At 44.5% G+C, this 25177-nt stretch overlaps 1 protein-coding gene across 1 annotated transcript in view; it reads left to right on the forward strand.

Annotated features, from left to right (window-relative positions):
• LOC139540015 (transcription factor Maf-like) overlaps window positions 1-25177 on the forward strand; it is a 60592-nt gene that overhangs the window by 7048 nt on the left and 28367 nt on the right. Inside the window, exon 2 of the mRNA XM_071343504.1 lies at window positions 3563-3637. Within this exon, the coding sequence (XP_071199605.1) occupies window positions 3563-3590 (28 nt within the window). The 3' untranslated portion in view covers window positions 3591-3637. The remainder of the gene's footprint in view (window positions 1-3562; window positions 3638-25177) is intronic.

Genomic DNA, 25177 nt, shown 5'->3' on the forward strand with positions numbered 1-25177 from the left:
TAGTACATTGTTGACATAGTCCCAAAATGTTTTGCTTGTCAGCAATCTATTTTTCAAGAAATGTAACTTTCAAAATACAGAAATCATCCCCGTATGATGCATTTTTCATCATATGATGCTGCATTTTACGTCATATGATGCAAAATGCATCCTACAGGGATGATTTCTGTATTTTGGGACTATGTCAACAATGGACTAATGAAACAAATGCCAACATATAGTTTTTGGGTGGAGTTTTCCTTTAAGAAACTCAGCAACAGAGCAAAGGTTGTAACCACCTCCTCACTTAGTCAAATGTTTCTGTAGTTGTTTCTGAATGCATTATGAAAGCTCCTTTTGTTTAAACCAATTATGCTATTATTAATATTAATTAATAGGAACCCCCCTACACACACACACACAGACACACACACCCAGACTTGCCCTTACAACGGCACCACAAAGGGTTAAACACATAGTATTCACATTCAAAAGAGGAAACAATTTCAATCTCTTCCACTCACTCCCCATCTGCATCTCTCTGTGCGTTGCGATAAACATTTACATTTAAAGTGATTTAAATCAACCGCGTTTATGTACCTCTGTACTGCGTCCATCACTCTGCCCTAGAAATGCAGGAGTGTCTCTCTCTCTCTCTCTCTCTCTCTCTCTCTCTCTCTCTCTCTCTCTCTCTCTCTCTCTCTCTCTCTCTCTCTCTCTCTCTCTCTCTCTCTCTCTCTCTCTCTCTCTCTCTCTCTCTCTCTCTCTCTCTCTCTCTCTCTCTCTCTCTCTCTCTCTCTCTCTCTCTCTCTCTCTCTCTCTCTCTCTCTCTCTCTCTCTCTCTCTCTCTCTCTCTCCCCGACGGCTGAGTTATGTGTCATTTATTTGAAAAGCTAATAATTTAGCATTTCCCCCCTCCTGTCGCGGTGCGGGCTGCAGGGTGAGGAAGCTGTATATTTATACAGGGTCGTATTGCCTTCTCTCTGCCGACTGGCTTGGTGAGACAGCTCCTGGATAGCCACAGATATGTTTGGGTGTTTGTGAATGTTTGATACTGTCGGGTTGTATAACATCTGTCGAAACCCAAATCACCCATACATGTGATACATACACATTTGTTGTAAAATATGAATTTACAAAATCATTTAGCAATATGTGCTCTACAATCCATCTCATGCAGTACTGTACAATCTTAGAAAAAAGGGTTCTAAAGCTGTCCACGTAGGAGAACCCTTTTTGGTTCCAGAGAGAACCCGTTTTGGTTTCAGGTAGAACCCTATGTGGAAATGGTTCTACATGGAACCGAAAAGGGTTTTACCTGGAACCAAAACTAGTTCTGGACAGCCGGATAACCCTTTTAGGTTCTAGATAGCACCTTTTTTTCTAAGAGTGTACTGTGCTCATCCTTTCACTCACATTTGAATCTGTTGGAGAACCCCTCCTGATCAGAATATATAACTAAAGGGCAATAGATGAATGCTAATTATGATAGAGTTCTAATTTAGCAGCACAGTCTTCTGAAACACAGATAAACATTCCTTCAGATTGTTGAGTTGCAGGTCAGAGAGTCTGCTCTGTCTGTGTGTGTGTGTGTCTGTGTGTGTGTGTGTGTGTGTGTGTGTGTGTGTGTGTGTGTGTGTGTGTGTGTGTGTGTGTGTGTGTGTGTGTGTGTGTGTGTGTGTGTGTGTGTGTGTGTGTGTGTGTGTGTGTGTGTGTGTGTGTGTGTGTGTGTGTGTGTGTGTGTGTGTGGAGTAGAGTTGGAGCTGAGCCCGACCCCTGTGTGTTTTACCTGCAGCTCATTGAAGCTGTGAGGTGATTTACCCTTCTACTGCAGTCAGACACTGATTTAAATCAACCGCGTTTCTGTACCTCTCTGCCCCAGGAATGTAGGAGTCAGTCTCTCTCTCTCTCTCTCTCTCTCTCTCTCTCTCTCTCTCTCTCTCTCTCTCTCTCTCTCTCTCTCTCTCTCTCTCTCTCTCTCTCTCTCTCTCTCTCTCTCTCTCTCTCTCTCCTCTCTCCTCTCTCCTCTCTCCCCTCTTCCTCTTCCTCTGTCCTCTCTCTCTCTCTCTCTCTCATCTCCTCTCCTCTTCTCTCTCTCTCTGTCTGTCTGTCTGTCTCTCAATTCAATTCAATATGCTTTATTGGCATGACGTAACAATGTACATTTTGCCAAAGCTTAATTTGGATATTTACTATTTACTATATTTAATATGAAAATAATAAGAATCAAAATTGTCAACGGGACAACAGTAACAACAATAACCAAGGGTCAAAATAACCATACATTGAACAATAACAATAGTGGAAGACATGTGCAGGTTGGTTGGTCTGTCAGACACTGTCCCTCAACTTATGGCAGGCAGCAATGTAGTGCGCTGCCAACCTACAGCTCTCTGCATTCTCCCCCAACAGGACGGGTAACCTACTCTCATCAGAGAGGTCTTTGAAACCGAATAAGGGTTTCAAATTTGGGGAAATGACACTTTCTAATTGTTTTATATTTTTCACATTTTGTCAGGAAATGCAGCTCCGTCTCAGGTTCTGCTGTTGTGCAGTGGCTCCGTCTCTCTCTCGCTCTCTCTCTCTCGCTCTCTCTCTCTCTTTTCTCTCTCTCTCTTTTCTCTCTCTCTCTCTCTCTCTCTCTCTCTCTCTCTCTCTCTCTCTCTCTCTCTCTCTCTCTCTCTCTCTCTCTCTCTCTCTCTCTCTCTCTCTCTCTCTCTCTCTCTCTCTCTCTCTCTCTCTCTCTCTCTCTCTCTCTCTCTCTTTTCTCTCTCTCACTCACCAGTCTAACAGACATTGATCTCCAGCCAGACAAGGTGACCCAAAGTGTTGTTCAGCTCTTCCGCTGTCTCTCTCCTCCTCTCTCTTTTATCTGTACATGGGAAAGACCCTGACCTCACACACTGGTGCCATGTCCTAGCATTCTCTCTGTGTCCCACACTGATGGGTGTGCATGCACCTGTTTGTACGTGTGTTGCTTTCGATTATATCTACCTTCTTATTTATCTGCACAATGTCTGCAAATGAATATCAATTTCTACAGCTCCTGGTCAACTTCCCACTCAGTAGCACACATTAGCAGTGCACATAACAGGACTCAGTAGGCTACTGCACCTTCAATCTCTACAGCAAGTGGTGAAGGGTGTGTGTCATTACCGTCCTGCTTTCTCTCAGAGTGGTGTGTGGTAGTGGTAACTCCTGGCTAAGCAGGACATGGTCCATATGGTCTCAGTGTTAATGACATTACTAGAAAAATGAATGGCTGTCATTGTTGCTTAAATATGTATAAAGAGGCTTTAATGTGCTCTTTCTCGTTCTCTCTCATTCGCCTCCATCCACGCTACACTCTTAGAAAAAAAGGGTTCCAAAAGGGTTCTTCGGCTGTCCCCATAGGGGAACCCTTTTGCGTTCCAGGTGGAACCCCAAAGGGTTATTTTATGGGGACAGATTAATAACCCTTTCAGGTACTAGATAGCACCTTTTTTTCTAAGATTGTACAGACGCTTAGTGTATGTTTTAGTGAAACTATTTTCTGCCTTTTTTACTATGTTTTAATCCTTGCTTTTATTATCTCTACCCTTAGGACGTCGAGAAAGTTCCTGCATCTGTGATAGTGACCCCTGAACCCTGCCCCCTGACCCTTGACCTGGAGTCTGAGGTAACATCCGCCATCTTGTCCCTTCTCCTCCTCAGCTCACTGATCACCTGGTTCATAACACACACATTACTGTTTTAAGCTAGCTATAATATTGCTTTAAAACAATTCTGGAAAAGATGAAAAGTGTACACATTCACAACAAAATCTGTATTGTATTTAATATAATAGTTATTCATATAATTGTATATTATTGTTAGATTATTATTGTTATTTCTAATATTTATTAAACAAATATTTAGCATTTTATGAAGCACAATTGTACAATTTTACTGAAGGATATACATGTTAATAGTATTTACAATTTTGATTCTCATCTTTGAATGGTCTTTAAAAAATATTTATCAAATAACTGTCAGTGTCTCTTATAAAATGGGTTCACTATTTTACAAAATAATTTTGCACATTTCAATAGGGGTTGACTTTGCTGATTTAATTTGAGAAATGTTATAATAATTGTTCACAATCTTCAGAGTGATAAAAACACACTTCCTTACCTCAGAACCTTTTCTGTGTTGATTTTGTTTAGATTTTGGAAGATATTACCACAGGATGTAACCCTCTGAATGTGTCTCTATTCAGTGAGACAGTCCAGACGATAGGTTGGCCTCTGTTTTCTATACCTCTGGTGAAGCTGTGTGTTGATAGTCTGAGATTTCTGGTTGTGAAGGCAGGCAGCGGTAGCTGTACAGGCTCCATACAGATTCCAGTTAAGTGCTAATGATTTTAATGGTCGGCGCGACCAGAGGACAGACAGGCAACTCAGGAGGACGCCTTTCTTGTTGGGACTTCTTTCACCTTCTATATCAGGGATCATCATCTGGCGGCTCGCATCAATTTGCAGAGTACAAATGATTTAGAAGTATGTTCCAGCCCCCCGACCATCCACTCAAGAACATATCTGCTCGTGGCTGAATCTAGTTGATGTTCCCTGCTCTATATGTTGTGATAATCACAATACAAATCTCCCAACAAAGTCCTCACTTTTCACTATGCAGAAATCTGAGGACAGTGACTGTACATAAGGTATCTTTTGAGGAATGTTACAGCATATATTTGACAGGCTCATGTCTCTGTGGCCTGTGTCTGTGACGGAATGCAATTCTCTGTCTGGTGTCCGACAGCACAGGCTGATTGACAGGTGAGGTGTGACATGCCCTCTCTGCTCCCTAGTGGTCATTGGATAGGGTCACGACCTTTCATCTCTCAGCTGACCCTTGACCCTGGGACTCTGTCTCCTGTCTCCATGGGGACAGACTTCACTTCTCACACTGACAGACAGAGGGACGGGTGGGAGTATGGGAGGAGATTGAGGGAGAGAGAGAGGGATGGAGGGAGGGACCTCTCTATCGGGGCAGACAGACAGCCAGGCAGTGAAGGATGGCGTGCGGAAGGAGGAAGGGAGAGGAGGAGGGAAGAAAAAGAGTTAGGGATGGAGGGATCTGGCAGTGGGTGCAGCCAGACAGGCAGGCAGACAGGGAGAGCGCAGGCAGTGACCTTACTGTTGTCCCAGTAGGATCGAAGGGCTTATTTAAAGGCCTGGTCAATGTGGAGTATCACCCTCACATATCACTGTGTCTGAGATAACAGCCTCAAAGCCTGACGACTCATCACCACTGTAATACAACGCTCACATACACACTCAGACACAGTGTGTGTGTCCACTTCGTGAAATAACTCTCCGAAAAGCCCCGGAAATTTTGAACAAAGACAGCATCAATATCAGCGTCACAGTTGCTCTGTGTGTTTGTTAAGTATATGCCCTCAGGAATCGTGTGGCAGTGACAGGGTTAACGCCGATCAGTGCAATATAAGACAGCGGTGTGTGTGTGTGTGTGTGTGTGTGTGTGTGTGTGTGTGTGTGTGTGTGTGTGTGTGTGTGTGTGTGTGTGTGTGTGTGTGTGTGTGGCTGCGACATTAGGACACCTGCATACTTCAGCATTTTCTGCCTGTCAGGAGTTCTGAGGTCACTGGTTGGGGGAGAGGGGAGGTGGGGATTGGAGGAAGGCGGAGAAGAGGGAGGGGGAGGGAGAGAGGGGGGGTTTCAGAAGCAGGCTCAAGCTATAGAGTACGTTACAGGGTGTGAGTGTGTGTGCGTGCGTGCGTGTGTGTGTGTGGTGCCTCCCAGGCTGCCAGCAGGCAGGTTAGGTTGTTATGGAAGGACATAGACACAGCAACATCATGGTGTGTGTATGTGGGGAGGTACTGTATGTGGGTGAGTATATGTCTTTTTCTTCATTAATACAGTATTTGTCTTTGTCTCCTTGTACAGAAAATTCCTTGCATATATATATATATATATATATATATATATATATATACACATAATGTCTCAGAGCACCCCTCTTCTCCTTTCAAATTATGTTAATGTCCAATGCTGTATGTCTCTCCTCCCATGTTTCTAGTTGTGTGAGTACAGAGCCCAAATTTAGTCTGTTTTATTCAGATGTATTTTAATGAGTCTTTGGTGGAGACTTGGGCAGAGTGTGTGGGGCACGTGTGTGTTGTGAGAGGGAAGGTGGGGCAGGCAGAGACACTGTCCTCAGGTAGGGAATGTCTGTTCACAGCATGATTGAGAGAGATGCAGTGATTAGTTGTGAGTTAGTTCAGGGGAAATACATTACACTATCATAGTTCTTAGCCTTAGGGTCTTCCTGTAGCCCACAGCGTTCCCTCATCTCCTCCCTCTCTCCTCTTTTCTTCTATGTTCATCCTCTCCTCACACACACACACACACACACACACACACACACACACACACACACACACACACACACACACACACACACACACACACACACACACACACACACACACACACACACACACACACACACACACACACACACACACAGCCACATTTCTCCTTCCTCTTGTCTTCCCTCTCCTCTCTTCCCTGCAGTGTCTCCCCAGCACTAGCTCGTTAGCTTTGCACCCCGTGTCTAATTAAACTCCAGCAGCCCTTGTGTTAGCGCTGATGCTATAGAGTTGTTAACATGGCACAATACCAACACTCCTCAGGATATATCTCAATACACAGTCCTACAGGAAGAATCCATCTAGCTGCAATACACACCCTGGCCCCGATGCTAATGTTTATTAAAAACCCAACTAGCTACCATTTGAACAGCCACACAATGCAGCACTCTACATCTAAATAGAGATTTGCCTCAGCATAATTGAGCATGGATCCCTGTACTGGGACGTCCTAGCTGTACTGGATATGTGCTTGCGCGTGTGCAAATTCCTGCACGGACTAAATCTTTCACCTTGGCATATAGTGCATCCATAACATTGTGTGTTTATGTGTGTGACTCCTGTCCCTCCTTATATAAATGTACCTACTAGTCCCAGTGCATCCATAACCAGATGCAGCCGTCCATCCCCTCTCTCTAACACCCTTTTATTTCCCTCTCGCAGGGCACACACACACACACACACACACACACACACACACACACACACACACACACACACACACACACACACACACACACACACACACACACACACACACTGGGAACATATTGCCTAGGCCTGGCTGGAACAGGAGGCTTCTCCTGCTTGTTATCTTGATAAATAACCAGGCTGCAGGGAAACTGCTGAATTCTAGCTTTCTCCCTCTATATCCTCAGGATGACATTCATTTGAAGTGTTGCGAGGGAACTAACTAACACAGAGATAAATAAGGAGATGCCAGTGCTAAACACACTCTGCTGTTCCCATATATAAACTGAGTGTACAAAACGTTAGGAACACCTTCCTAATATTGAGTTGCACCCCCTTTTGCCCTCAGAACAGCCTCAATTCATCGGGGCATGGACTCTACAAGGTACTGAAAGCGTTCCACAGGGATGCTGGCCCATGTTGACTCCAATGCTTCCCACAATTGTGTCAATTTGACTGGTTGTCCTTTGGGTGGTGGACCATTCTTGATACACACAGGAAACTGTTGAGTGTGAAAAACTAAGCAGCGTTGCAGTTCTTGACACACTCAAAAGTGGCATGGTGCGTATATCCAAGGAAGCACATATGCCTCAATGCAGTCATATTTGTGGCTAATTGGGGGTGTGACTTTCAGTTAGTTATTTTTGGCCACCCATTCCACGGTCTGTCTCTCTTCCTGTACCCCCCCCCCCGCACCCCCTCCCAGGTTGGAGCATCCTGCTATAAGACACCCCATTATTTTAACAATGTATGGTGTGGTGCATAAAAAGGTCACTCCCTGATATCTAGCTCCATGTAACAACAAGATGTATGGACTAAACCCTGCAGACTCTTCTGTCACAGTCTCAATGTTTTACAGTGAGATAGAAAGAGGGATTCATATACCCACTGGAGTTGGTACATCACACTGTGTGTTAAAGCTTCCTAGCAAAAAGGCTTTGACAAGTTCTGGGTTAACAGTACTGTTGTCATCTGTTTGTGTGTGTTTGGTTCCCCTATAAAGCAGTGTTTTAATTATCCTGCTGTATTTATCACATGCTGTCATGACATGGTCATGTGATCACATGAACCACTGCCAGCAATTAAGCCCTATAAATCACTCATTCACAGAAAGAGGTAGAACATAGGAGAGACAGAGAGAGAGAGAGAGAAAGAGAGAAAGAGGGAGGGAGAGCACAATGGGTGGGTAAGGGAGAGAACAGCAAATAATAGACGTTTGCATTATTCTTCTAAAGTAAGTCATTTCGTTATTCTATTGTATATTAATGTGCTTCCGCTATGTGTTCATGCTAAATTAATTATAGAGAGAAAGAGACAGAGACAGACAGAGAGAGAGAGAGATGTGAGTGAGAGTGAGCCAGCCGCAGAGGCTATATATCAGCTGTACATCTCTCTCTCTCTTTCCTGCTAGACTGACTTATCACTGACGTATCCCCCTCTCCCCTCCTCAGCACATGCTAGCTAGACTGATGGATTCCTCCCTGTACACAGTAGAGTAGACCTACAGACTGACGGATGGCTCTCAACTGATGGCTCTCTTCTCTGCTGCTAGCATCCAAAATTGTACAGCTACTGTACATTACCATATAAGATAGCCTATCTCTAAATAGTCTCTTTAATTTGGACTATTCTCACTTGGCCCTGATTTATCATGGTAAAAGTGGTTCCAGTTGTAATCAGTGAGTTGATGTACTGAAGCTACTACTCAGTGCCTGCAGGGCACGGTGGCTTGCTGGCTGGACCAGGGCTGACCTCTGCATTGCCTGTATCAGTTTCTTCAAACCTGGAGGCAGGGTACATACAGAGACTCAGCCTGGTCACTGGCTTTTAAATGGCTGATTAAACTTTCATGACAGGAAAAGGACAGGTTCTGGTGATGGAAGAGGAGAGTAAAGAACACACATTCACACTCCTAATAGACTACCAAAAATCCTTTAATGCATGCTCCGATTGAGCCTGTTTAACACACACACACACACACACACACACACACACACACACACACACACACACACACACACACACACACACACACACACACACACACACACACACACAGTGTTTAACAAGCAGGTATTCGAGGGATAAGAGTGTTTTAATGATTGGGGAAGTGATTCCCAGCAGATCTGCTCTCTCTGGTTTCCCAGTCCTCCCCTCTGTCGATGTCTCAGATAATGATGTCAATGAGAACGGATGCAGTGAGAGAAGGAGGGAGGAGGAGAAACATGCTGCTAATCGCTAGGCCACAGAGGAATCTCTACATCAGAGAGAGAGAGAGAGAGAGAGAGAGAGAGAGAGAGAGAGAGAGAGAGAGAGAGAGAGAGAGAGAGAGAGAGAGAGAGAGAGAGAGAGAGAGAGAGAGAGAGAGAGAGAGAGAGAGAGAGAGAGAGAGAGAGAGAGAGAGAGAGAGAGAGAGAGAGAGAGAGAGAGAGAGAGAGAGAGAGAGAGAGAGAGAGAGAGAGAGAGAGAGAGAGAGAGAGAGAGAGAGAGAGAGAGAGAGAGAGAGAGAGAGAGAGAGAGAGAGAGAGGCAACGTATTCATGCTCAGAGTACTGGGTAGGCTACATTAACTGTTCCTGTTGTCACAGACACTTACGGGTTAATTCTCCCTTTCCCTCTGCTCCACTCTCACTGTTCTGTTAGTGACCATTTTGGAAGTGTGCTCAAATCTTACATTAACAGGGCAATGTGCCCTCCTCACTTTGCCTCCCCCTCTCTCTCTCCTTTCTCCCCTGCTCCCTCCCCCACTCAATGCTCCTGTGCTCTACTGCTCTGGGTCAAGGTTGACACACATACGGTACAGAGGGAGGGAGGAGAGGAGGAGGCATGCCGGAGGTGGAGCAAGAAAGAGGTGTGCATGAGGGATCTCTCTTTATCTGTATCTCCCTGCCTCCCTCACTATATTTATTTATTTCTCATATGCAAACACACGCGGGTCTATTTTAGAACAGGAAAGTTAAACACTTCCAGCAGGAGTGAACACCACCTGCTCACAAAAACACTTTATTTCCACTAAAAACTCAAATTCTGAGAAATATTTATTTGTTTACATTCATATACAGTAAATTATTTTCTGTCCTTCACATTGGCTTGTACTGTACGTTCTCCATGAGTTCCATTCCCCCAGTGATCTCCAGTGATTGGCTGTTAGATTTAGGGGTGTTGACCTGCTGTCAGTGTTAGATTGGACCAATCAGAGTCATGACAGCAGACAGACAGAAGAACACCTGCTAGACAACATCATGTCCCCTATCCCACCTATCCCACCTATCCCACCTATCCCACCTATCCCACCTATCCCACCTATCCCACCTATCCCACCTGTCTCACCTGTCTCACATATCCCACCTATCCCACCTATCCCACTTATCCCACCTATCCCACTTATCCCACCTGTCTCACATGTCTCACCTATCCCACCTATCCCACCTGTCTCACCTATCCCACCTGTCTCACCTGTCTCACCTATCCCACCTATCCCACCTATCCCACCTATCCCACCTATCCCACCTGTCTCACCTGTCTCACATATCCCACCTATCCCACTTATCCCACCTGTCTCACATGTCTCACCTATCCCACCTATCCCACCTGTCTCACCTATCCCACCTGTCTCACCTATCCCACCTATCCCACCTATCCCACCTGTCTCACCTATCCCACCTATCCCACCTATCCCACCTGTCTCACCTATCTCACCTATCCCACCTATCCCACCTGTCTCACCTATCCCACCTATCCCACCTGTCTCACCTATCCCACCTATCCCACCTGTCTCACCTATCCCACCTATCCCACCTATCCCACCTATCCCACCTGTCTCACCTATCCCACCTATCCCACCTGTCTCACCTATTCCACCTATCCCACCTGTCTCACCTATCCCACCTATCTCACCTATCCCACCTATCCCACCTGTCTCACCTATCCCACCTATCCCACCCGTCTCACCTATCCTACCTGTCTCACCTATCCCACCTATCCCACCTATCCCACCTATCCCACCTGTCTCACCTATCTCACCTATCCCACCTATCTCAGCTATCCCACCTGTCTCACCTATCCCACCTATCCCACCTGTCCCACCTATCCCACCTGTCTCACCTATCCCACCTGTCCCACCTGTCTCACCTATCCCACCTATCCCACCTATCTCACCTATCTCACCTGTCTCACCTATCTCACCTATCTCACCTATCCCACCTATCCCACCTATCCCACCTATCTCACCTATCTCACCTATCTCACCTATCTCATCTATCCCACCTATCCCACCTATCTCACCTATCCCACCTATCTCATCTATCCCACCTATCCCACCTATCTCATCTATACCACCTATCTCACATATCCCACCTATAGTTGTATCTCACCTATCCCACCTATCTCACATATCCCACCTATCTCACATATCCCACCTATCCCACCTATCTCACCTATCCCACCTATAGTTGTATCTCACCTATCCCACATATCCCACCTATCCCACCTGTACTCAGCTCGATACAGGGCCACACAGCTTGCTGAGCAGAGGTGTGTGTGTGTGTGTGTTCTGCAGCTGAGGGAGCCTTTAGAAGAGGTTTAGTTTGCAGTATCACAGAAAGATTGACTGACTGTGTGTGGGGGGGGGGGGCATTTATTTGATGCAGTTTCTGTTGCTTTGTTTTGCGGTGTAGTTGTATGATTAGGGAATACCTGGGACTGATAACACTGGACTGGCATTAGGGTTAGAGCATATGGGGCTCCCATCTGCAGACACACACACTCACGCGCTACCGAACGCACACACACGCGCGCACACTAACTAACGAACGTACGAGCGCACACACGCATGCACTAACGAACTAACGAACGCACACACACACACACGCACGCACTAACGAACGCACACACACAAATTCCTGCTGTGAAGAGCAAAGCCTGAGAGGTCAAGTCCACATTCCATGCCTTCAGTCCCAGAGGGGTCACAGGTGTCATGGGGTGGTCACTATGGAGTCAGAGGGGAGGTCATAGATCAGGTTAATAAGAATCAAAAGGGAAAGTCTACGTTTCTTTCATATCCTCTTGATGTTTTTCATGTAAGCCTTTGGCCGTGTCCAAATACCCATACTTTCTAAATAGTCGGCTTTTTGGGTATGTGAAAAAATTATTGTAAAATGTAGAAAATGTAGTTTGCTTTAAATGCCAGGATGTCATTCTCATTTCAGCTTTTCATCAAGTAGAAGTCGCTGCACATTATTGAGGAAGAGAATTGTCTTTTCACACTCGTGTTTGACAACAGCTGATAATCAGGGGATGCGCTTTACATAAACGAACATATGGTGGGGAACCAGCGTGATTGTGCATTAGATGACCCCTTGGATGAGTAGTATGTTGATATTTGTTTCTTACTGCATACGTTTTTACTAAACAGTATATTCTAAATACTTTGCAGTGCTATTAATACACAGTATGTTGTTTTAGTAAGTAGTAGGCAAGACAGATTTCGGACACAGTCTTTGTCTAAGCAGGGGTTATTGGCAGTGAGGGTTGTGAAGAAGGATAATTTTATTGCATGTCAGCAGAGTTGAAGTTTGCAACAAATAAATGGTATTGTTATTCTGCTGCTAGCTTCAGCATCAACATGTAATAAAGCAGGGTCTTTTCTTTTTTCTCCATGGCTCCTCTCCTCTACCAGGCGCGGATAATTACATGTTCTTTTTCATTTAAGTTCCATTAGAGCGATTTTCCAGAATGTCTTCGTTTTAACTTTATTTTTTTCCATCATCAAAGTGAAATCTAAAAAGGGCGATCATTGCAATTTAATCACGACAAATCCCTTTGTGAATTTCCTCTAGTGTTTGTTTACAAGTGTATTTGCCTGCTTCTGCAGTTTTTGTGAGGGCTTGTGTGTGTATTGCTTGTGTGCATCTCTGTGTGTATGTGTCTGTGTGTTTTAATGGCTACAGTGTGTGTGTGTGTGTGTGTGTGTGTGTGTGTATCAATCGCACTGGGCTTTATGTAAATAGATAAGATGGTGTTTTATTCCCAATCAGAGGAATCTCCTGTCGCATCCCAGTCTCTACATAATAACCTCCAGCATCGCTCTGTACCCCCGACACACATGCACACACACACACAGCATATTGCAGACACTGCACATTTCCTCTCTCAGGGGGGAAAGGCTTTGATAAATGAAAATAAATACTTTTCTTCACATAAAGAGCTAACAGGGAAAGGAAGGAGGGTAGGGGAAAGGGGAAAGTGGTAATGAGAGGGAATAGGGTGAAAGACAGTGAGGAAGAGGGGTAAAAGGGGTATTGAGGGGGGATAGGGTAAAAGACAGTGAGGAAGAGGGGTAAAAGGGGTAATGAGGGGAATAGGGTAAAAGACAGTGAGGAAGAGGGGTAAAATGGGTATTGAGGGGGGATAGGGTAAAAGACAGTGAGGAAGAGGGGTAAAAGGGGTAATGAGGGGAATAGGGTAAAAGACAGTGAGGAAGAGGGGTAAAAGGGGTAATGAGGGGAATAGGGTAAAAGACAGTGAGGAAGAGGGGTAAAAGGGGTAATGAGGGGAATAGGGTAAAAGACAGCGAGGAATAGGGGTTAAAGGGGTAATGAGGGGAATAGGGTAAAAGACAGTGAGGAAGAGGGGTAAAAGGGGTAATGAGGGGGGGTATGGTAAAAGACAGTGAGGAAGAGGGGTAAAAGGGGTAATGAGGGGGAATAGGGTAAAAGACAGTGAGGAAGAGGGGTAAAAGGGGTAATGAGGGGGGATAGGGTAAAAGACTGAGGAAGAGTGGTAAAAGGGGTAATGAGGGGAATAGGGTAAAAGACAGTGAGGAAGAGGGGTTAAAGGGGTAATGAGGGGAATAGGGTAAAAGACAGTGAGGAAGAGGGGTAAAAGGGGTAATGAGGGGAATAGGGTAAAAGACAGTGAGGAAGAGTGGTAAAAGGGGTAATGAGGGGAATAGGGTAAAGGACAGTGAGGAAGAGGGGTAAAAGGGGTAATGAGGGGAATAGGGTAAAAGACAGTGAGGAAGAGGGGTAAAAGGGGTAATGAGGGGGGATAGGGTAAAAGACAGCGAGGAAGAGGGGTAAAAGGGGTAATGAGGGGGGATAGGGTAAAAGACAGCGAGGAAGAGGGGTAAAAGGGGTAATGAGGGGGGATAGGGTAAAAGACAGTGAGGAAGAGGAGTAAAAGGGGTAATGAGGGGGGATAGGGTAAAAGACAGTGAGGAAGAGGGTTAAAAGGGTAATGAGGGGGGATATGGTAAAAGACTTTGAGGAGGAGGGGTAAAAGGGGTAATGAGGGGGGATATGGTAAAATACTTTGAGGAAGAGGGGTAAAATGGGTAATGAGGGGGGATATGGTAAAATACAGTGAGGAAGAGGGGTAAAATGGGTAATGAGGGTCTCTGACGTTTGTTTTGTAAATCCTCACATTTAGATTTTTTCCCCCAATTAATTTTCAAAAAGAGATTAAAATAATGATCTGACATTGGGACAGGACAACATTGTATTTATTGTTTTTAATGTTGATGGGAGAGAGAGAGTGAGTGAGTGAGTGAGTGAGTGAGTGAGTGAGTGAGTGAGTGAGTGAGTGAGTGAGTGAGTGAGTGAGTGAGTGAGTGAGTGAGTGAGTGAGTGAGTGAATGAGGTCTGACTGAGCACAGAGGTTATCATTCAGGAAGCTGCAGCATGCATCTCTTATCAGCTGATCAGTATCTAAAGCCAGACTAGAGAGAGAAAAAGAATGAGATAGAAAAGAGGGAGAAAGATACAGAATGAGATAGAAAAGAGGGAGAAAGATACAGAAAGAGAAAGAAAAGACACTGAAGGTGTAGGTGGTTTATACTGAGTTTAACTAAGAGAAAAACAACACATGATTTAGAGGAAACTGGTTTTTACCCTCCTCTTTCCTTCTGTCCATTTCTCATTCCGCAATGTCAGAGAAGCCCCTTTTTTCCATTATTTTTCTCTCTCTTTCTTTCACCCTCATATCTCTCTCTACCCTTGCTCTTCCAGACCCCATTTAAAAAACACTCCCAAACCATAGACAGCTCTATAACTATAACTCTTTCCACCTCTCCTCTCCACCTCTCCTCTCCTCCCTTCATCCAGAGCTAAATGACATAAAGAAATAAAGAACACTTATCTTATCTACTGCCTACATAGTACAGCCTATCACAGCCACTGTCTCTGGTCACAGCCACTGTCTCTGGTCACAGCCGCTGTCTCTGGTCACAGCCGCTGTCTCTGGTCACAGCCGCTGTCTCTGGTCACAGCCGCTGTCTCTGGTCACAGCCGCTGTCTCTGGTCACAGCCGCTGTCTCTGGTCACAGCCGCTGTCTCTGGTCCTACCATACACTATACTGGCAGAGTAATGTCTTATATTCAACCGTTTTCATTGTTGGGACGTAGTCTCTCTAGACCAGGAATGGGCAACTGGTGGCCCCCAAGACCCTCGAATGCAGCAAACGTGCTTTAAAACGGCAACCTTTTCTCTAAGCTGCATGACAAAATGTGTAGAATTGCACAAAAAATAAAAAAATAAAAAAATGCCTCTCCTCTCTCAAGATGGGGGTGTGTAACATGTAACATGTTTTGCTCACAAGGTAGGTGGGGGGTATGGATGTGGGTACGCAGACCCGCTAGCCGCTGCGGCCCCTCATGATGAGTTCAGATTTTGTGGCCCCCACCCCCATCAAAGTTGCCCATCCACCTGCTCTAGACAGACTGGTTGCCTCCCACGATCTACCAATGTTCCAGTTTACATGTCTAAGTATACCACGTCCGCTTGCCATAGAGGAAAAGGCCTTATCTGCTTGTTGCCCTAGCGTAAACAGCACAATTCCCACCCACATTTTAAGCCCCGCCTACCCAAAACTCTTGATTTGTTTGGAGAGTTGTCCTTTGAAGTTACCAAGAAAATCTGTCATTAATCCCAGACCTAGTGCTGTTGCCGCCCTAGGTCTGGGATTTCCGAGACTAGTTGGGACAGAAAGCTGACAAGAGACAGGTGTCCACTCATTCTGTTCTGTCATGCTGCTTTTCCTCTCTGTTCCTCTCTTCTTCTGCTCTGTGGTTGAGAGAGCCTAAAGCAGGGGATCTGTCTTAGGTGGGGACTTACCGTGTGTGTCCACTAACTCAGGCCCTCCTCCAGGCACTCAGCAGGGATGAGAGACAAGAAAGGATGATGATAGGAGAGAAAGAAGAGCAGTGCTACTAAATCTGTCCACAAGAACTCTATGTCACTAGATCCATCCTCCCAGGATAGAACACTGTGTGCGTACATGCTAATACAAACGCAAATGCACACGAGGCTTGGGCTGTATCCAGATTGACCTACCTTCATATCGACCTTGTAACATCCCGGGATATTCGGTAATACCGGCACTGAACACACGGGGCGCTATTTTCAAACCCCACTTTCTGATATCCGAAAGTTAGTAAGGTTAACAAGTACATGTAAAATCCCATAGCAACTAAATGCTAACGAGCGCATTGGGAACATTTTATACAGTCTCTGACCTAAACTATTTTCAGGATCAACATCCCAGCTCATAGAGTTATACAAGTAACTCAGAAATGCTACTCAGTTTGCTGCAAAAAAAACAAATATTACACAGCAAGACTCTTGATCCAGGAGGCGATCGTCTGCTGTTACTAAGCGAAGCTTGATTTTGCAGGAAGCTAAGCACTTAGCTAAATAGCTAACTAGCTACTAAATTAGCAAACCAAATGCATAACTGCAGAGCATTTAGCACATTTTAGACAGTTAACTTAATAGTTATAAGAGATCCAGCAGGCAAACAGTTAGTTGTGAATTCCATACTGTAACTAGATCACCTGGTGTGTGCTGCACCACGGTGAGAGGCTCACAAGGCTCCGGTCTCTCGTCCTTGTGTGCTTGTAAACAAACACCACGTGACTGGGGACTACCAGTAAGCTTCATAATGAAAAATGATGTGACAGGGGAAATGAAGAACGCAATCTTCTTTATCTCCTAAAATATTGCACAAGTTTATTGCAACTATTTACTTAAAGAGTAGCTACAAATATTCAAAAATATTTTTTTTAAATTCAAAGAAATAGTTTAAACTGTATTGACGGTATTGAAAAACCATCCCGTGGCTATTTCCAAATACCCCAGTATACCACCCAAGCCTAAAACACACACTTGACATGTTACTATAAGGTTAACGTGTTCTTTCCCTAGTGCTCTTTGCACATCCTCTGTTACCGTAGGTAGTATGTAGTGTAGGCGTGGCTATTGATCAGAGTTTACTGTAGGCAGATAGCTCTGCTTTCCTCTTACCATGTAGACAGCAGACACACAGCGCAGGCCTTTACAGGGATCAAAGGATAATAGTTAACTGCCATATTTCACATGCTTATGCATTTGCTTATTGATTAGCTACAGTATATCAACTACTTTACCTAAAGCACCTTGTTTGCTCTATTAGCATAGGCTTGGACTTTTCCTTTTGTTTGCAATTTTGATGGTGTGTGTAATGAGAGTGTGTGTGTTGGTGTGCGTGCGTTAGACAGAGGGATGAGAGGAGCAGTAATTCTCTGTCTACCCTGAGGTCCTCTCAGTCTTGCAGGCCCCCTCTGTATAGGCCCCCTGACACATGCCTGAGCAGAAAGCCAGGACCCACTAATTGGCCCCTGTATTAATGCCTGTGCGTGCGTGCGTGCGTGCGTGCGTGCGTGTGTGTGTGTGTGTGTGTGTGTTTGTGCGTGTGCGTAGAAAGCCAGTGGTGTCAGCACTTCGGGGTGAGAGACGTTCTCTCAGGGCAGACTGAGGGAGACAACATAGCTAATATGGACATTCTTAAACAATTAAAGATTAAGACATGCAATTCTGCTGTGTAGCCAATACAATCCTGACATTTTAAAAGCTTTCAAACACTGTAACTCCAACGCAAATTACAATGTTAGTGAACCGAGAGTGCATACTTCATTCTCTATTTATCTGCTTGTTTACAGAATAATACAATTCACATTTTATTCAATGTAAAATAATTGTGAATAAAAGTTTATTGCTTTGTTTTATGATATTGGTTATTATGCTGTTTGAATTTAATTCCATTCCGCCATAATTATGCTCATTGTTCAGAGGTTTGGAGACCCTTGTTAGCGCTAATTGGTTTGTTATCTCTCTGTGTTTATTAAATGCTCAATAATTGTTAATTACCATGTGAGGATTTCTAAGGATTTGTCTCCAGCATCAAAACAAATTAATTACAGAACACATTTAAAACTACAGTAATAATAACAGCAGGAGCATGGTGTGTGTGTGTGTTTGTTTTAATGCTTGCAAATTAGATTCATAACTGAATGTATCTGCTCAGGTAGTATGCGGATTGCATGCTGATGTCATTTATTTTGCTGTCTACTGAGAGTATGAATAGCAGGGAGGTGAGGTGGTATAGGGATATGAGTATATGGATATCATATGAAAATATCAAACTCATTCATACCTCAGGATAGTTTTGCTCTCTCTCTGTCCCTCTCTTTTTCTCTGTCTTTCTTTACACACACACACACACACACACACACACACACACACACACACACACACACACACACACACACACACACACACACACACACACACACACACACACACACACACACACACACACACACACACACACACACACACACACACACACACACACACACAAACACACACTGCATTCTCTGTCTTATTTCTCCCTCTCCATACTCTCTCTGTCTTATTTCTCCCTCTCCATACTCTCTATCTGTCTTATTTCTCCCTCTCCATACTCTCTCTCTGTCTTATTTCTCCCTCTCCATACTCTCTCTCTGTCTTATTTCTCCCTCTCCATACTCTCTCCCTGTCTTATTTCTCCCGCTCCATAGTCTCTCTCTGTCTTATTTCTCCCTCTCCATACTCTCTCTCTGTCTTATTTCTCCCTCTCCATACTCTCTCTCTTTCTTATTTCTCCCTCTCCATACTCTCTCTGTCTTATTTCTCCCTCTCCATACTCTCTCTGTCTTATTTCTCCCTCTCCATACTCTCTCTCTGTCTTATTTCTCCCTCTCCATACTCTCTCTCTTTCTTATTTCTCCCTCTCCATACTCTCTCTGTCTTATTTCTCCCTCTCCATACTCTCTCTGTCTTATTTCTCCCTCTCCATACTCTCTCTCTGTCTTATTTCTCCCTCTCCATACTCTGTCTATGTCTTATTTCATCTCTGTCTCTCCACAGTTCCAGTCATCTACCAGAGACTCCACACTGACTGATAGACTAGCCTTATGAATCCAGCTGCTGGAGGCAGCTGTGATAGTGTACACACACACACACACACACACACACACACACACACACACACACACACACACACACACACACACACACACACACACACACACACACACACACACACACACACACACACACACACACACACACACACACACACACACACACACACACACTCGCTTTCTCTCATTCTGTTTCTCTATCATTCCTCCCTCTACATATGTCCAGTCCAGCTGTGGTCCTGTTGAAACAGTATGTTTGTATGTAGTCTGTTTCCCATAATTAAACCGATGGGAAAAGGTGCTCTTCACCCATCAGTCTCATCTCTCCATGTGAGTGTGTGTCCTGCTGTGTAAAAAAAAAGTGTGTATTTTAATATCACTAGCTATATAATTTGTTTAATGCCAACAAAAACATTGGTTTGGATGTTGTGACACACACACACACGCACAAATATGGTACATCATTTTAGCTATGCAGTTCTTACCAGGGTCCAGTATCTCTGAGATAGGGTAGTGTATGCAGTTCTTACCAGGGTCCAGTATCTCTGAGATAGGGTAGTGTATGCAGTTCTTACCAGGGTCCAGTATCTCTGAGATAGGGTAGTGTATGCAGTTCTTACCAGGGTCCAGTATCTCTGAGATAGGGTAGTGTATGCAGTTCTTACCAGGGTCCAGTATCTCTGAGATAGGGTAGTGTATGCAGTTCTTACCAGGGTCCAGTATCTCTGAGATAGGGTAGTGTATGCAGTTCTTACCAGGGTCCAGTATCTCTGAGATAGGGTAGTGTATGCAGTTCTTACCAGGGTCCAGTATCTCTGAGATAGGGTAGTGTATGCAGTTCTTACCAGGGTCCAGTATCTCTGAGATAGGGTAGTGTATGCAGTTCTTACCAGGGTCCAGTATCTCTGAGATAGGGTAGTGTATGCAGTTCTTACCAGGGTCCAGTATCTCTGAGATAGGGTAGTGTATGCAGTTCTTACCAGGGTCCAGTATCTCTGAGATAGGGTAGTGTATGCAGTTCTTACCAGGGTCCAGTATCTCTGAGATAGGGTAGTGTATGCAGTTCTTACCAGGGTCCAGTATCTCTGAGATAGGGTAGTGTATGCAGTTCTTACCAGGGTCCAGTATCTCTGAGATAGGGTAGTGTATGCAGTTCTTACCAGGGTCCAGTATCTCTGAGATAGGGTAGTGTATGCAGTTCTTACCAGGGTCCAGTATCTCTGAGATAGGGTAGTGTATGCAGTTCTTACCAGGGTCCAGTATCTCTGAGATAGGGTAGTGTATGCAGTTCTTACCAGGGTCCAGTATCTCTGAGATAGGGTAGTGTATGCAGTTCTTACCAGGGTCCAGTATCTCTGAGATAGGGTAGTGTATGCAGTTCTTACCAGGGTCCAGTATCTCTGAGATAGGGTAGTGTATGCAGTTCTTACCAGGGTCCAGTATCTCTGAGATAGGGTAGTGTATGCAGTTCTTACCAGGGTCCAGTATCTCTGACATAGGGTAGTGTATGCAGTTCTTACCAGGGTCCAGTATCTCTGACATAGGGTAGTGTATGCAGTTCTTACCAGGGTCCAGTATCTCTGAGATAGGGTAGTGTATGCAGTTCTTACCAGGGTCCAGTATCTCTGAGATAGGGTAGTGTATGCAGTTCTTACCAGGGTCCAGTATCTCTGAGATAGGGTAGTGTATGCAGTTCTTACCAGGGTGACCAGAGTTTAACTACAGAGTGGCCTATTGATAGATGCCACCTAGCCAACGTCTCCACTTTATTACAATTAAAGCACAGAAAGCAGCAAATCACCTGCAAATCAATGGTCCACTCTGGGGGACTGGAGAAGGATAACATTAGCTAGAATTTCACACTGCCATAGTGGAGAGAATACTTCTGGGATTCTGCTCTACTGTAATAACAATAGTCTGAAATTAAACAAATTAAGTAAAAACAGGATAGAATTGAATGGAATAGCAAACTTGCCACGCCCTGACCTTAGAGAGACTTTTTTATGTCTCTTTTTGGTTTGGTCAGGTTGTGATTTGGGTGGGCATTCTATGTCCTTTATTTCTATGATTTGGTTTTCTATGTTTGGCCGGGTATGGTTCTCAATCAGGGACAGCTGTCTATCGTTGTCTCTGATTGGGAATCATACTTAGGCAGCCCTTTTTCCCACCTGTGATTGTGGGTAGGTATCTTTGTTAGTGGCACTATAGCCCTCAGAAGCTTCACGGTTGTTTATTTTGTTTCTTGTTTTGTTGGTGACATTTTAAAAATAAAATGTACGCTCACCACGCTGCACTTTGGTCCAGTTCTTTCGACGGCCGTGACATAATTAAATCGTCATTATCATCATCATTTTTAATTCAGTTAATGTCTGGAAGAAGAGAAGCAATGAACATGGTGATACATTCAGTAAAGTAGTCAAAGGGGTATGTGTGTGCTCTCCCCAAAAATCTGTGTGCACATTAGTGTGTGTGTGTGCATGTGTATTGCCAGCATGTGTGTGTGTGTGTGTGTGTGTGTGTGTGTGTGTGTGTGTGTGTGTGTGTGTGTGTGTGTGTGTGTGTGTGTGTGTGTGTGTGTGTGTGTGTGTGTGTGTGTGTGTGTGTGTGTGTGTAGCTTATTTTAACAGAGCTAGATTATCACCCTAGTGAGCGATGCTGCTGATACAGAGAAGATGCTGTAGTAATTAGTATATTGTACCTAGCATACAGAGCCAGGGTCAAACACAGAGCAGTGTATAATGGTATGATGCCTTACCAGCAGTAAACCAGAACAGACAACACTATAAACCTGGGACAGAAACTACACATGGAATCACAACTTACTACAGAAACAGTATATTATAGTGAGAAAGAGTGACGGAGAGGGAGCGGGAGAGAGAGAGTCAGAGAGAGAGTCAGAAAGGAGAGAGGAGAGAGAGAGAGCGAGAGATGGGTCAATATAAATGGCAACCAAGTGAAATATAGTATGGAATCATATCAGAAAACACAACCAAGTGAAATATAGTATGGAATCATATCAGAAAACACAACCAAGTGAAATATAGTATTGTATCCAATCAGAAAACACAACCAAGTGAAATATAGTATTGTATCCAATCAGAAAACACAACCAAGTGAAATATAGTATGGTATCCAATCAGAAAACACAACCAAGTGAAATATAGTATGGTATCCAATCAGAAAACACAACCAAGTGAAATATAGTATGGTATCCAATCAGAAAACACAACCAAGTGTGCACTGCACTTACACACTACATCACACACACACACACACACACACAGTGGCTGCGTTGGTAATTTGTTGGTTGTATTGGCGCAGTGGACTGTAGCGGTGGAGCAGTAACAGTTTGATGGTAGGCTTTATGAGGACAGTATATAATGTGTGTGACAGCGAGTGCCAGAGGGGGAGATATGTGACGCTACGGCAACCAATGCTCCTTTGTGGCCCTACTGGACTCACCTACTACTTGACTAGCTACTGTGAATTAGCCCTCTGATTGGCTACTGAATTAACTCTCTGATAGGCTATATCAATCAATCAATCAAGTTTATTTTATATAGCCCTTCGTACATCAGCTAATATCTCGAAGTGCTGTACAGAAACCCAGCCTAAAACCCCAAACAGCAAGCAATGCAGGTGTAGAATTAGTCCTCTGATTGGCTACTGAATTAATTATGTGTTTCTTTATAGAATTAGCTCTCTGATCTGTTGTATTGCCTCCATTACTCACACAAAAAGTACTACATGTGGGTTATTTGGTAACTCCGCTCTGGGTACAGGGCCGTGCACAGAACTTTCAGGGGGCAGGTGTTCAAGTTGGGTTGTTGGGATGTCCCAAACATGGGTTCATTTAACCATCAGTTGGGTAAACACATTCTTCCATAATATTAAGATCATTTATTACATATTATAATAAGGTATTCCACCTTACTGTATCCCCACAATGGGGAACTGTAAGCGTAATTGAAGCTACAAAAATGTAAATGTTCGACCTTAACATGTGATAACTATACAACAGAACAGATTAACAGGAATGACATTTACTCTCTTGGGTGGCTAAAAATAACTATTTGAAAGCCACGCCTCAACTAAACTACACCTCCAGTCTTCTGGTCTTGTCACGGATCCCCCAGGGAACTGCTGCTCATTCTGTTCACCAGTTCCGGAGGTCGACGTCACCGGCCTTCTAGGCTTCACTGAACGGGATTCATTATCATTAACCCCGGACTGTCTTATTACACACACCTGGTTCCCATTTCCCCTGATCAGTATGTTATATATGTTCCCTCTGTCTTTGTCGGTTATTGTTCCATGTCTGTTGGTGGTGTGAGTACCTATGTGTTGGTGCAGCTGTTATGCTGCGTGCTTTATATATTGTGTATTACGGGTCTTGTCCCGTGTCGTTCAACGATGTTACCCTCGCTCTTTTGTTTGGGTACAGCCCAGTGTTTTGTATACGTGTTTGTTATGGGTGTTTTAAAAAACCCTATTGTGTATTCCTGCGCCTGTCTCCAAATCCTTTATACCAGCGTGACAGGTCTGACCTGCTGGGTCATATCTCAATAACCCAGAACCAATAACCCAGCATCAATAACCCAGTAGTTAAAAAAAGAAGAAAAACATCCCAACTAAGAGGCCCAACGCCTGCAACCCAGCAGTTGGGTCAACAAAACAACCCAGCATTTTTAGAGTGTAGAGCAGGGCTATACACACAAAGCATCAAACTGACATATACCTCTACAGTTGTTCTCTGGAGAGTCATTGTGCTAAAGAGACGATGATCACTGTATGCTGATAGATGTGTGTTTCATCCTAGAATAAAGATGATGGATTGTGGTATTGATTTAGCTGAGCCGTGGCCATGACTGGACTGGCTGTCTCAGACTGACTGGGAGAGAGGAACTTTCACTTATTATTATTCTCTGACTCATTGGGGATCCGTGTGCTGACCCGGGGTGTGTGTGTGTGACAGGCTTAGATCCTCCGTGTCAGGGACAGCGCTGAAAATGAAACACGGCCTCTCTCTCTGTTCTGCTGCTGTTCTCTCTGTCTGTCCCTCACTATCCCAGAGGAGGCTAGGAACACACAGACACAGAGGGAAAGAAAGACAGAGAGAAAGAGGAGTTGAGGATGGAGTTATCGACTCTCCTCTGTTCCATCACCTCCAACCCCTCTAAAGGTGTACCGAGACACACGTCACATGAATACTGAAACACACACACTCCGTTTCTGCATAAGGCAGAGGAAGAGGGATATTGTAATATCAGTAGGCTATCTATTCTCTACTCTGCTAGTGGATCCCAATCCTCTTTGGAAATAACAGCAGCAGCACAAATCTGTGTGACTGGCTGAGACAGAAAGATAGGGCTGGGCTCTGTTTAATACCCTTATGTAAACCAGTAGCAATCAACCCTAACACAGCACCACACAGCACCACTCAGGGAACAATAAAGGACACTCTCTATTCTCTCACCAGATAGCAGCGCTGTGTGTGTGTGTGTGTGTGTGTGTGTGTGTGTGTGTGTGTGTGTGTGTGTGTGTGTGTGTGTGTGTGTGTGTGTGTGTGTGTGTGTGTGTGTGTGTGTGTGAGAAAGAGAGGGAGAGAGAGAGATACTGTACGGTTGTTTCTTTCAGCAGTTAGAGGACAATGCGGCCTGGTTCCCAAGCGTTTGTTGTGCTAGTTTAGAATGTATCTTAAACCTGACCTCAGAGACTAACTACTGTATGTCTGATACGCTCCTTCATTCAGCCCCCACTATCCCTCCTTTCTGATATCTCACTCTCATCCCTCAGCATCCCTTTGTTTACTTCTTCTC

Source organism: Salvelinus alpinus, chromosome 15, assembly GCF_045679555.1.
Source record: "Salvelinus alpinus chromosome 15, SLU_Salpinus.1, whole genome shotgun sequence".
Lineage (NCBI taxonomy): Eukaryota > Metazoa > Chordata > Actinopteri > Salmoniformes > Salmonidae > Salvelinus > Salvelinus alpinus.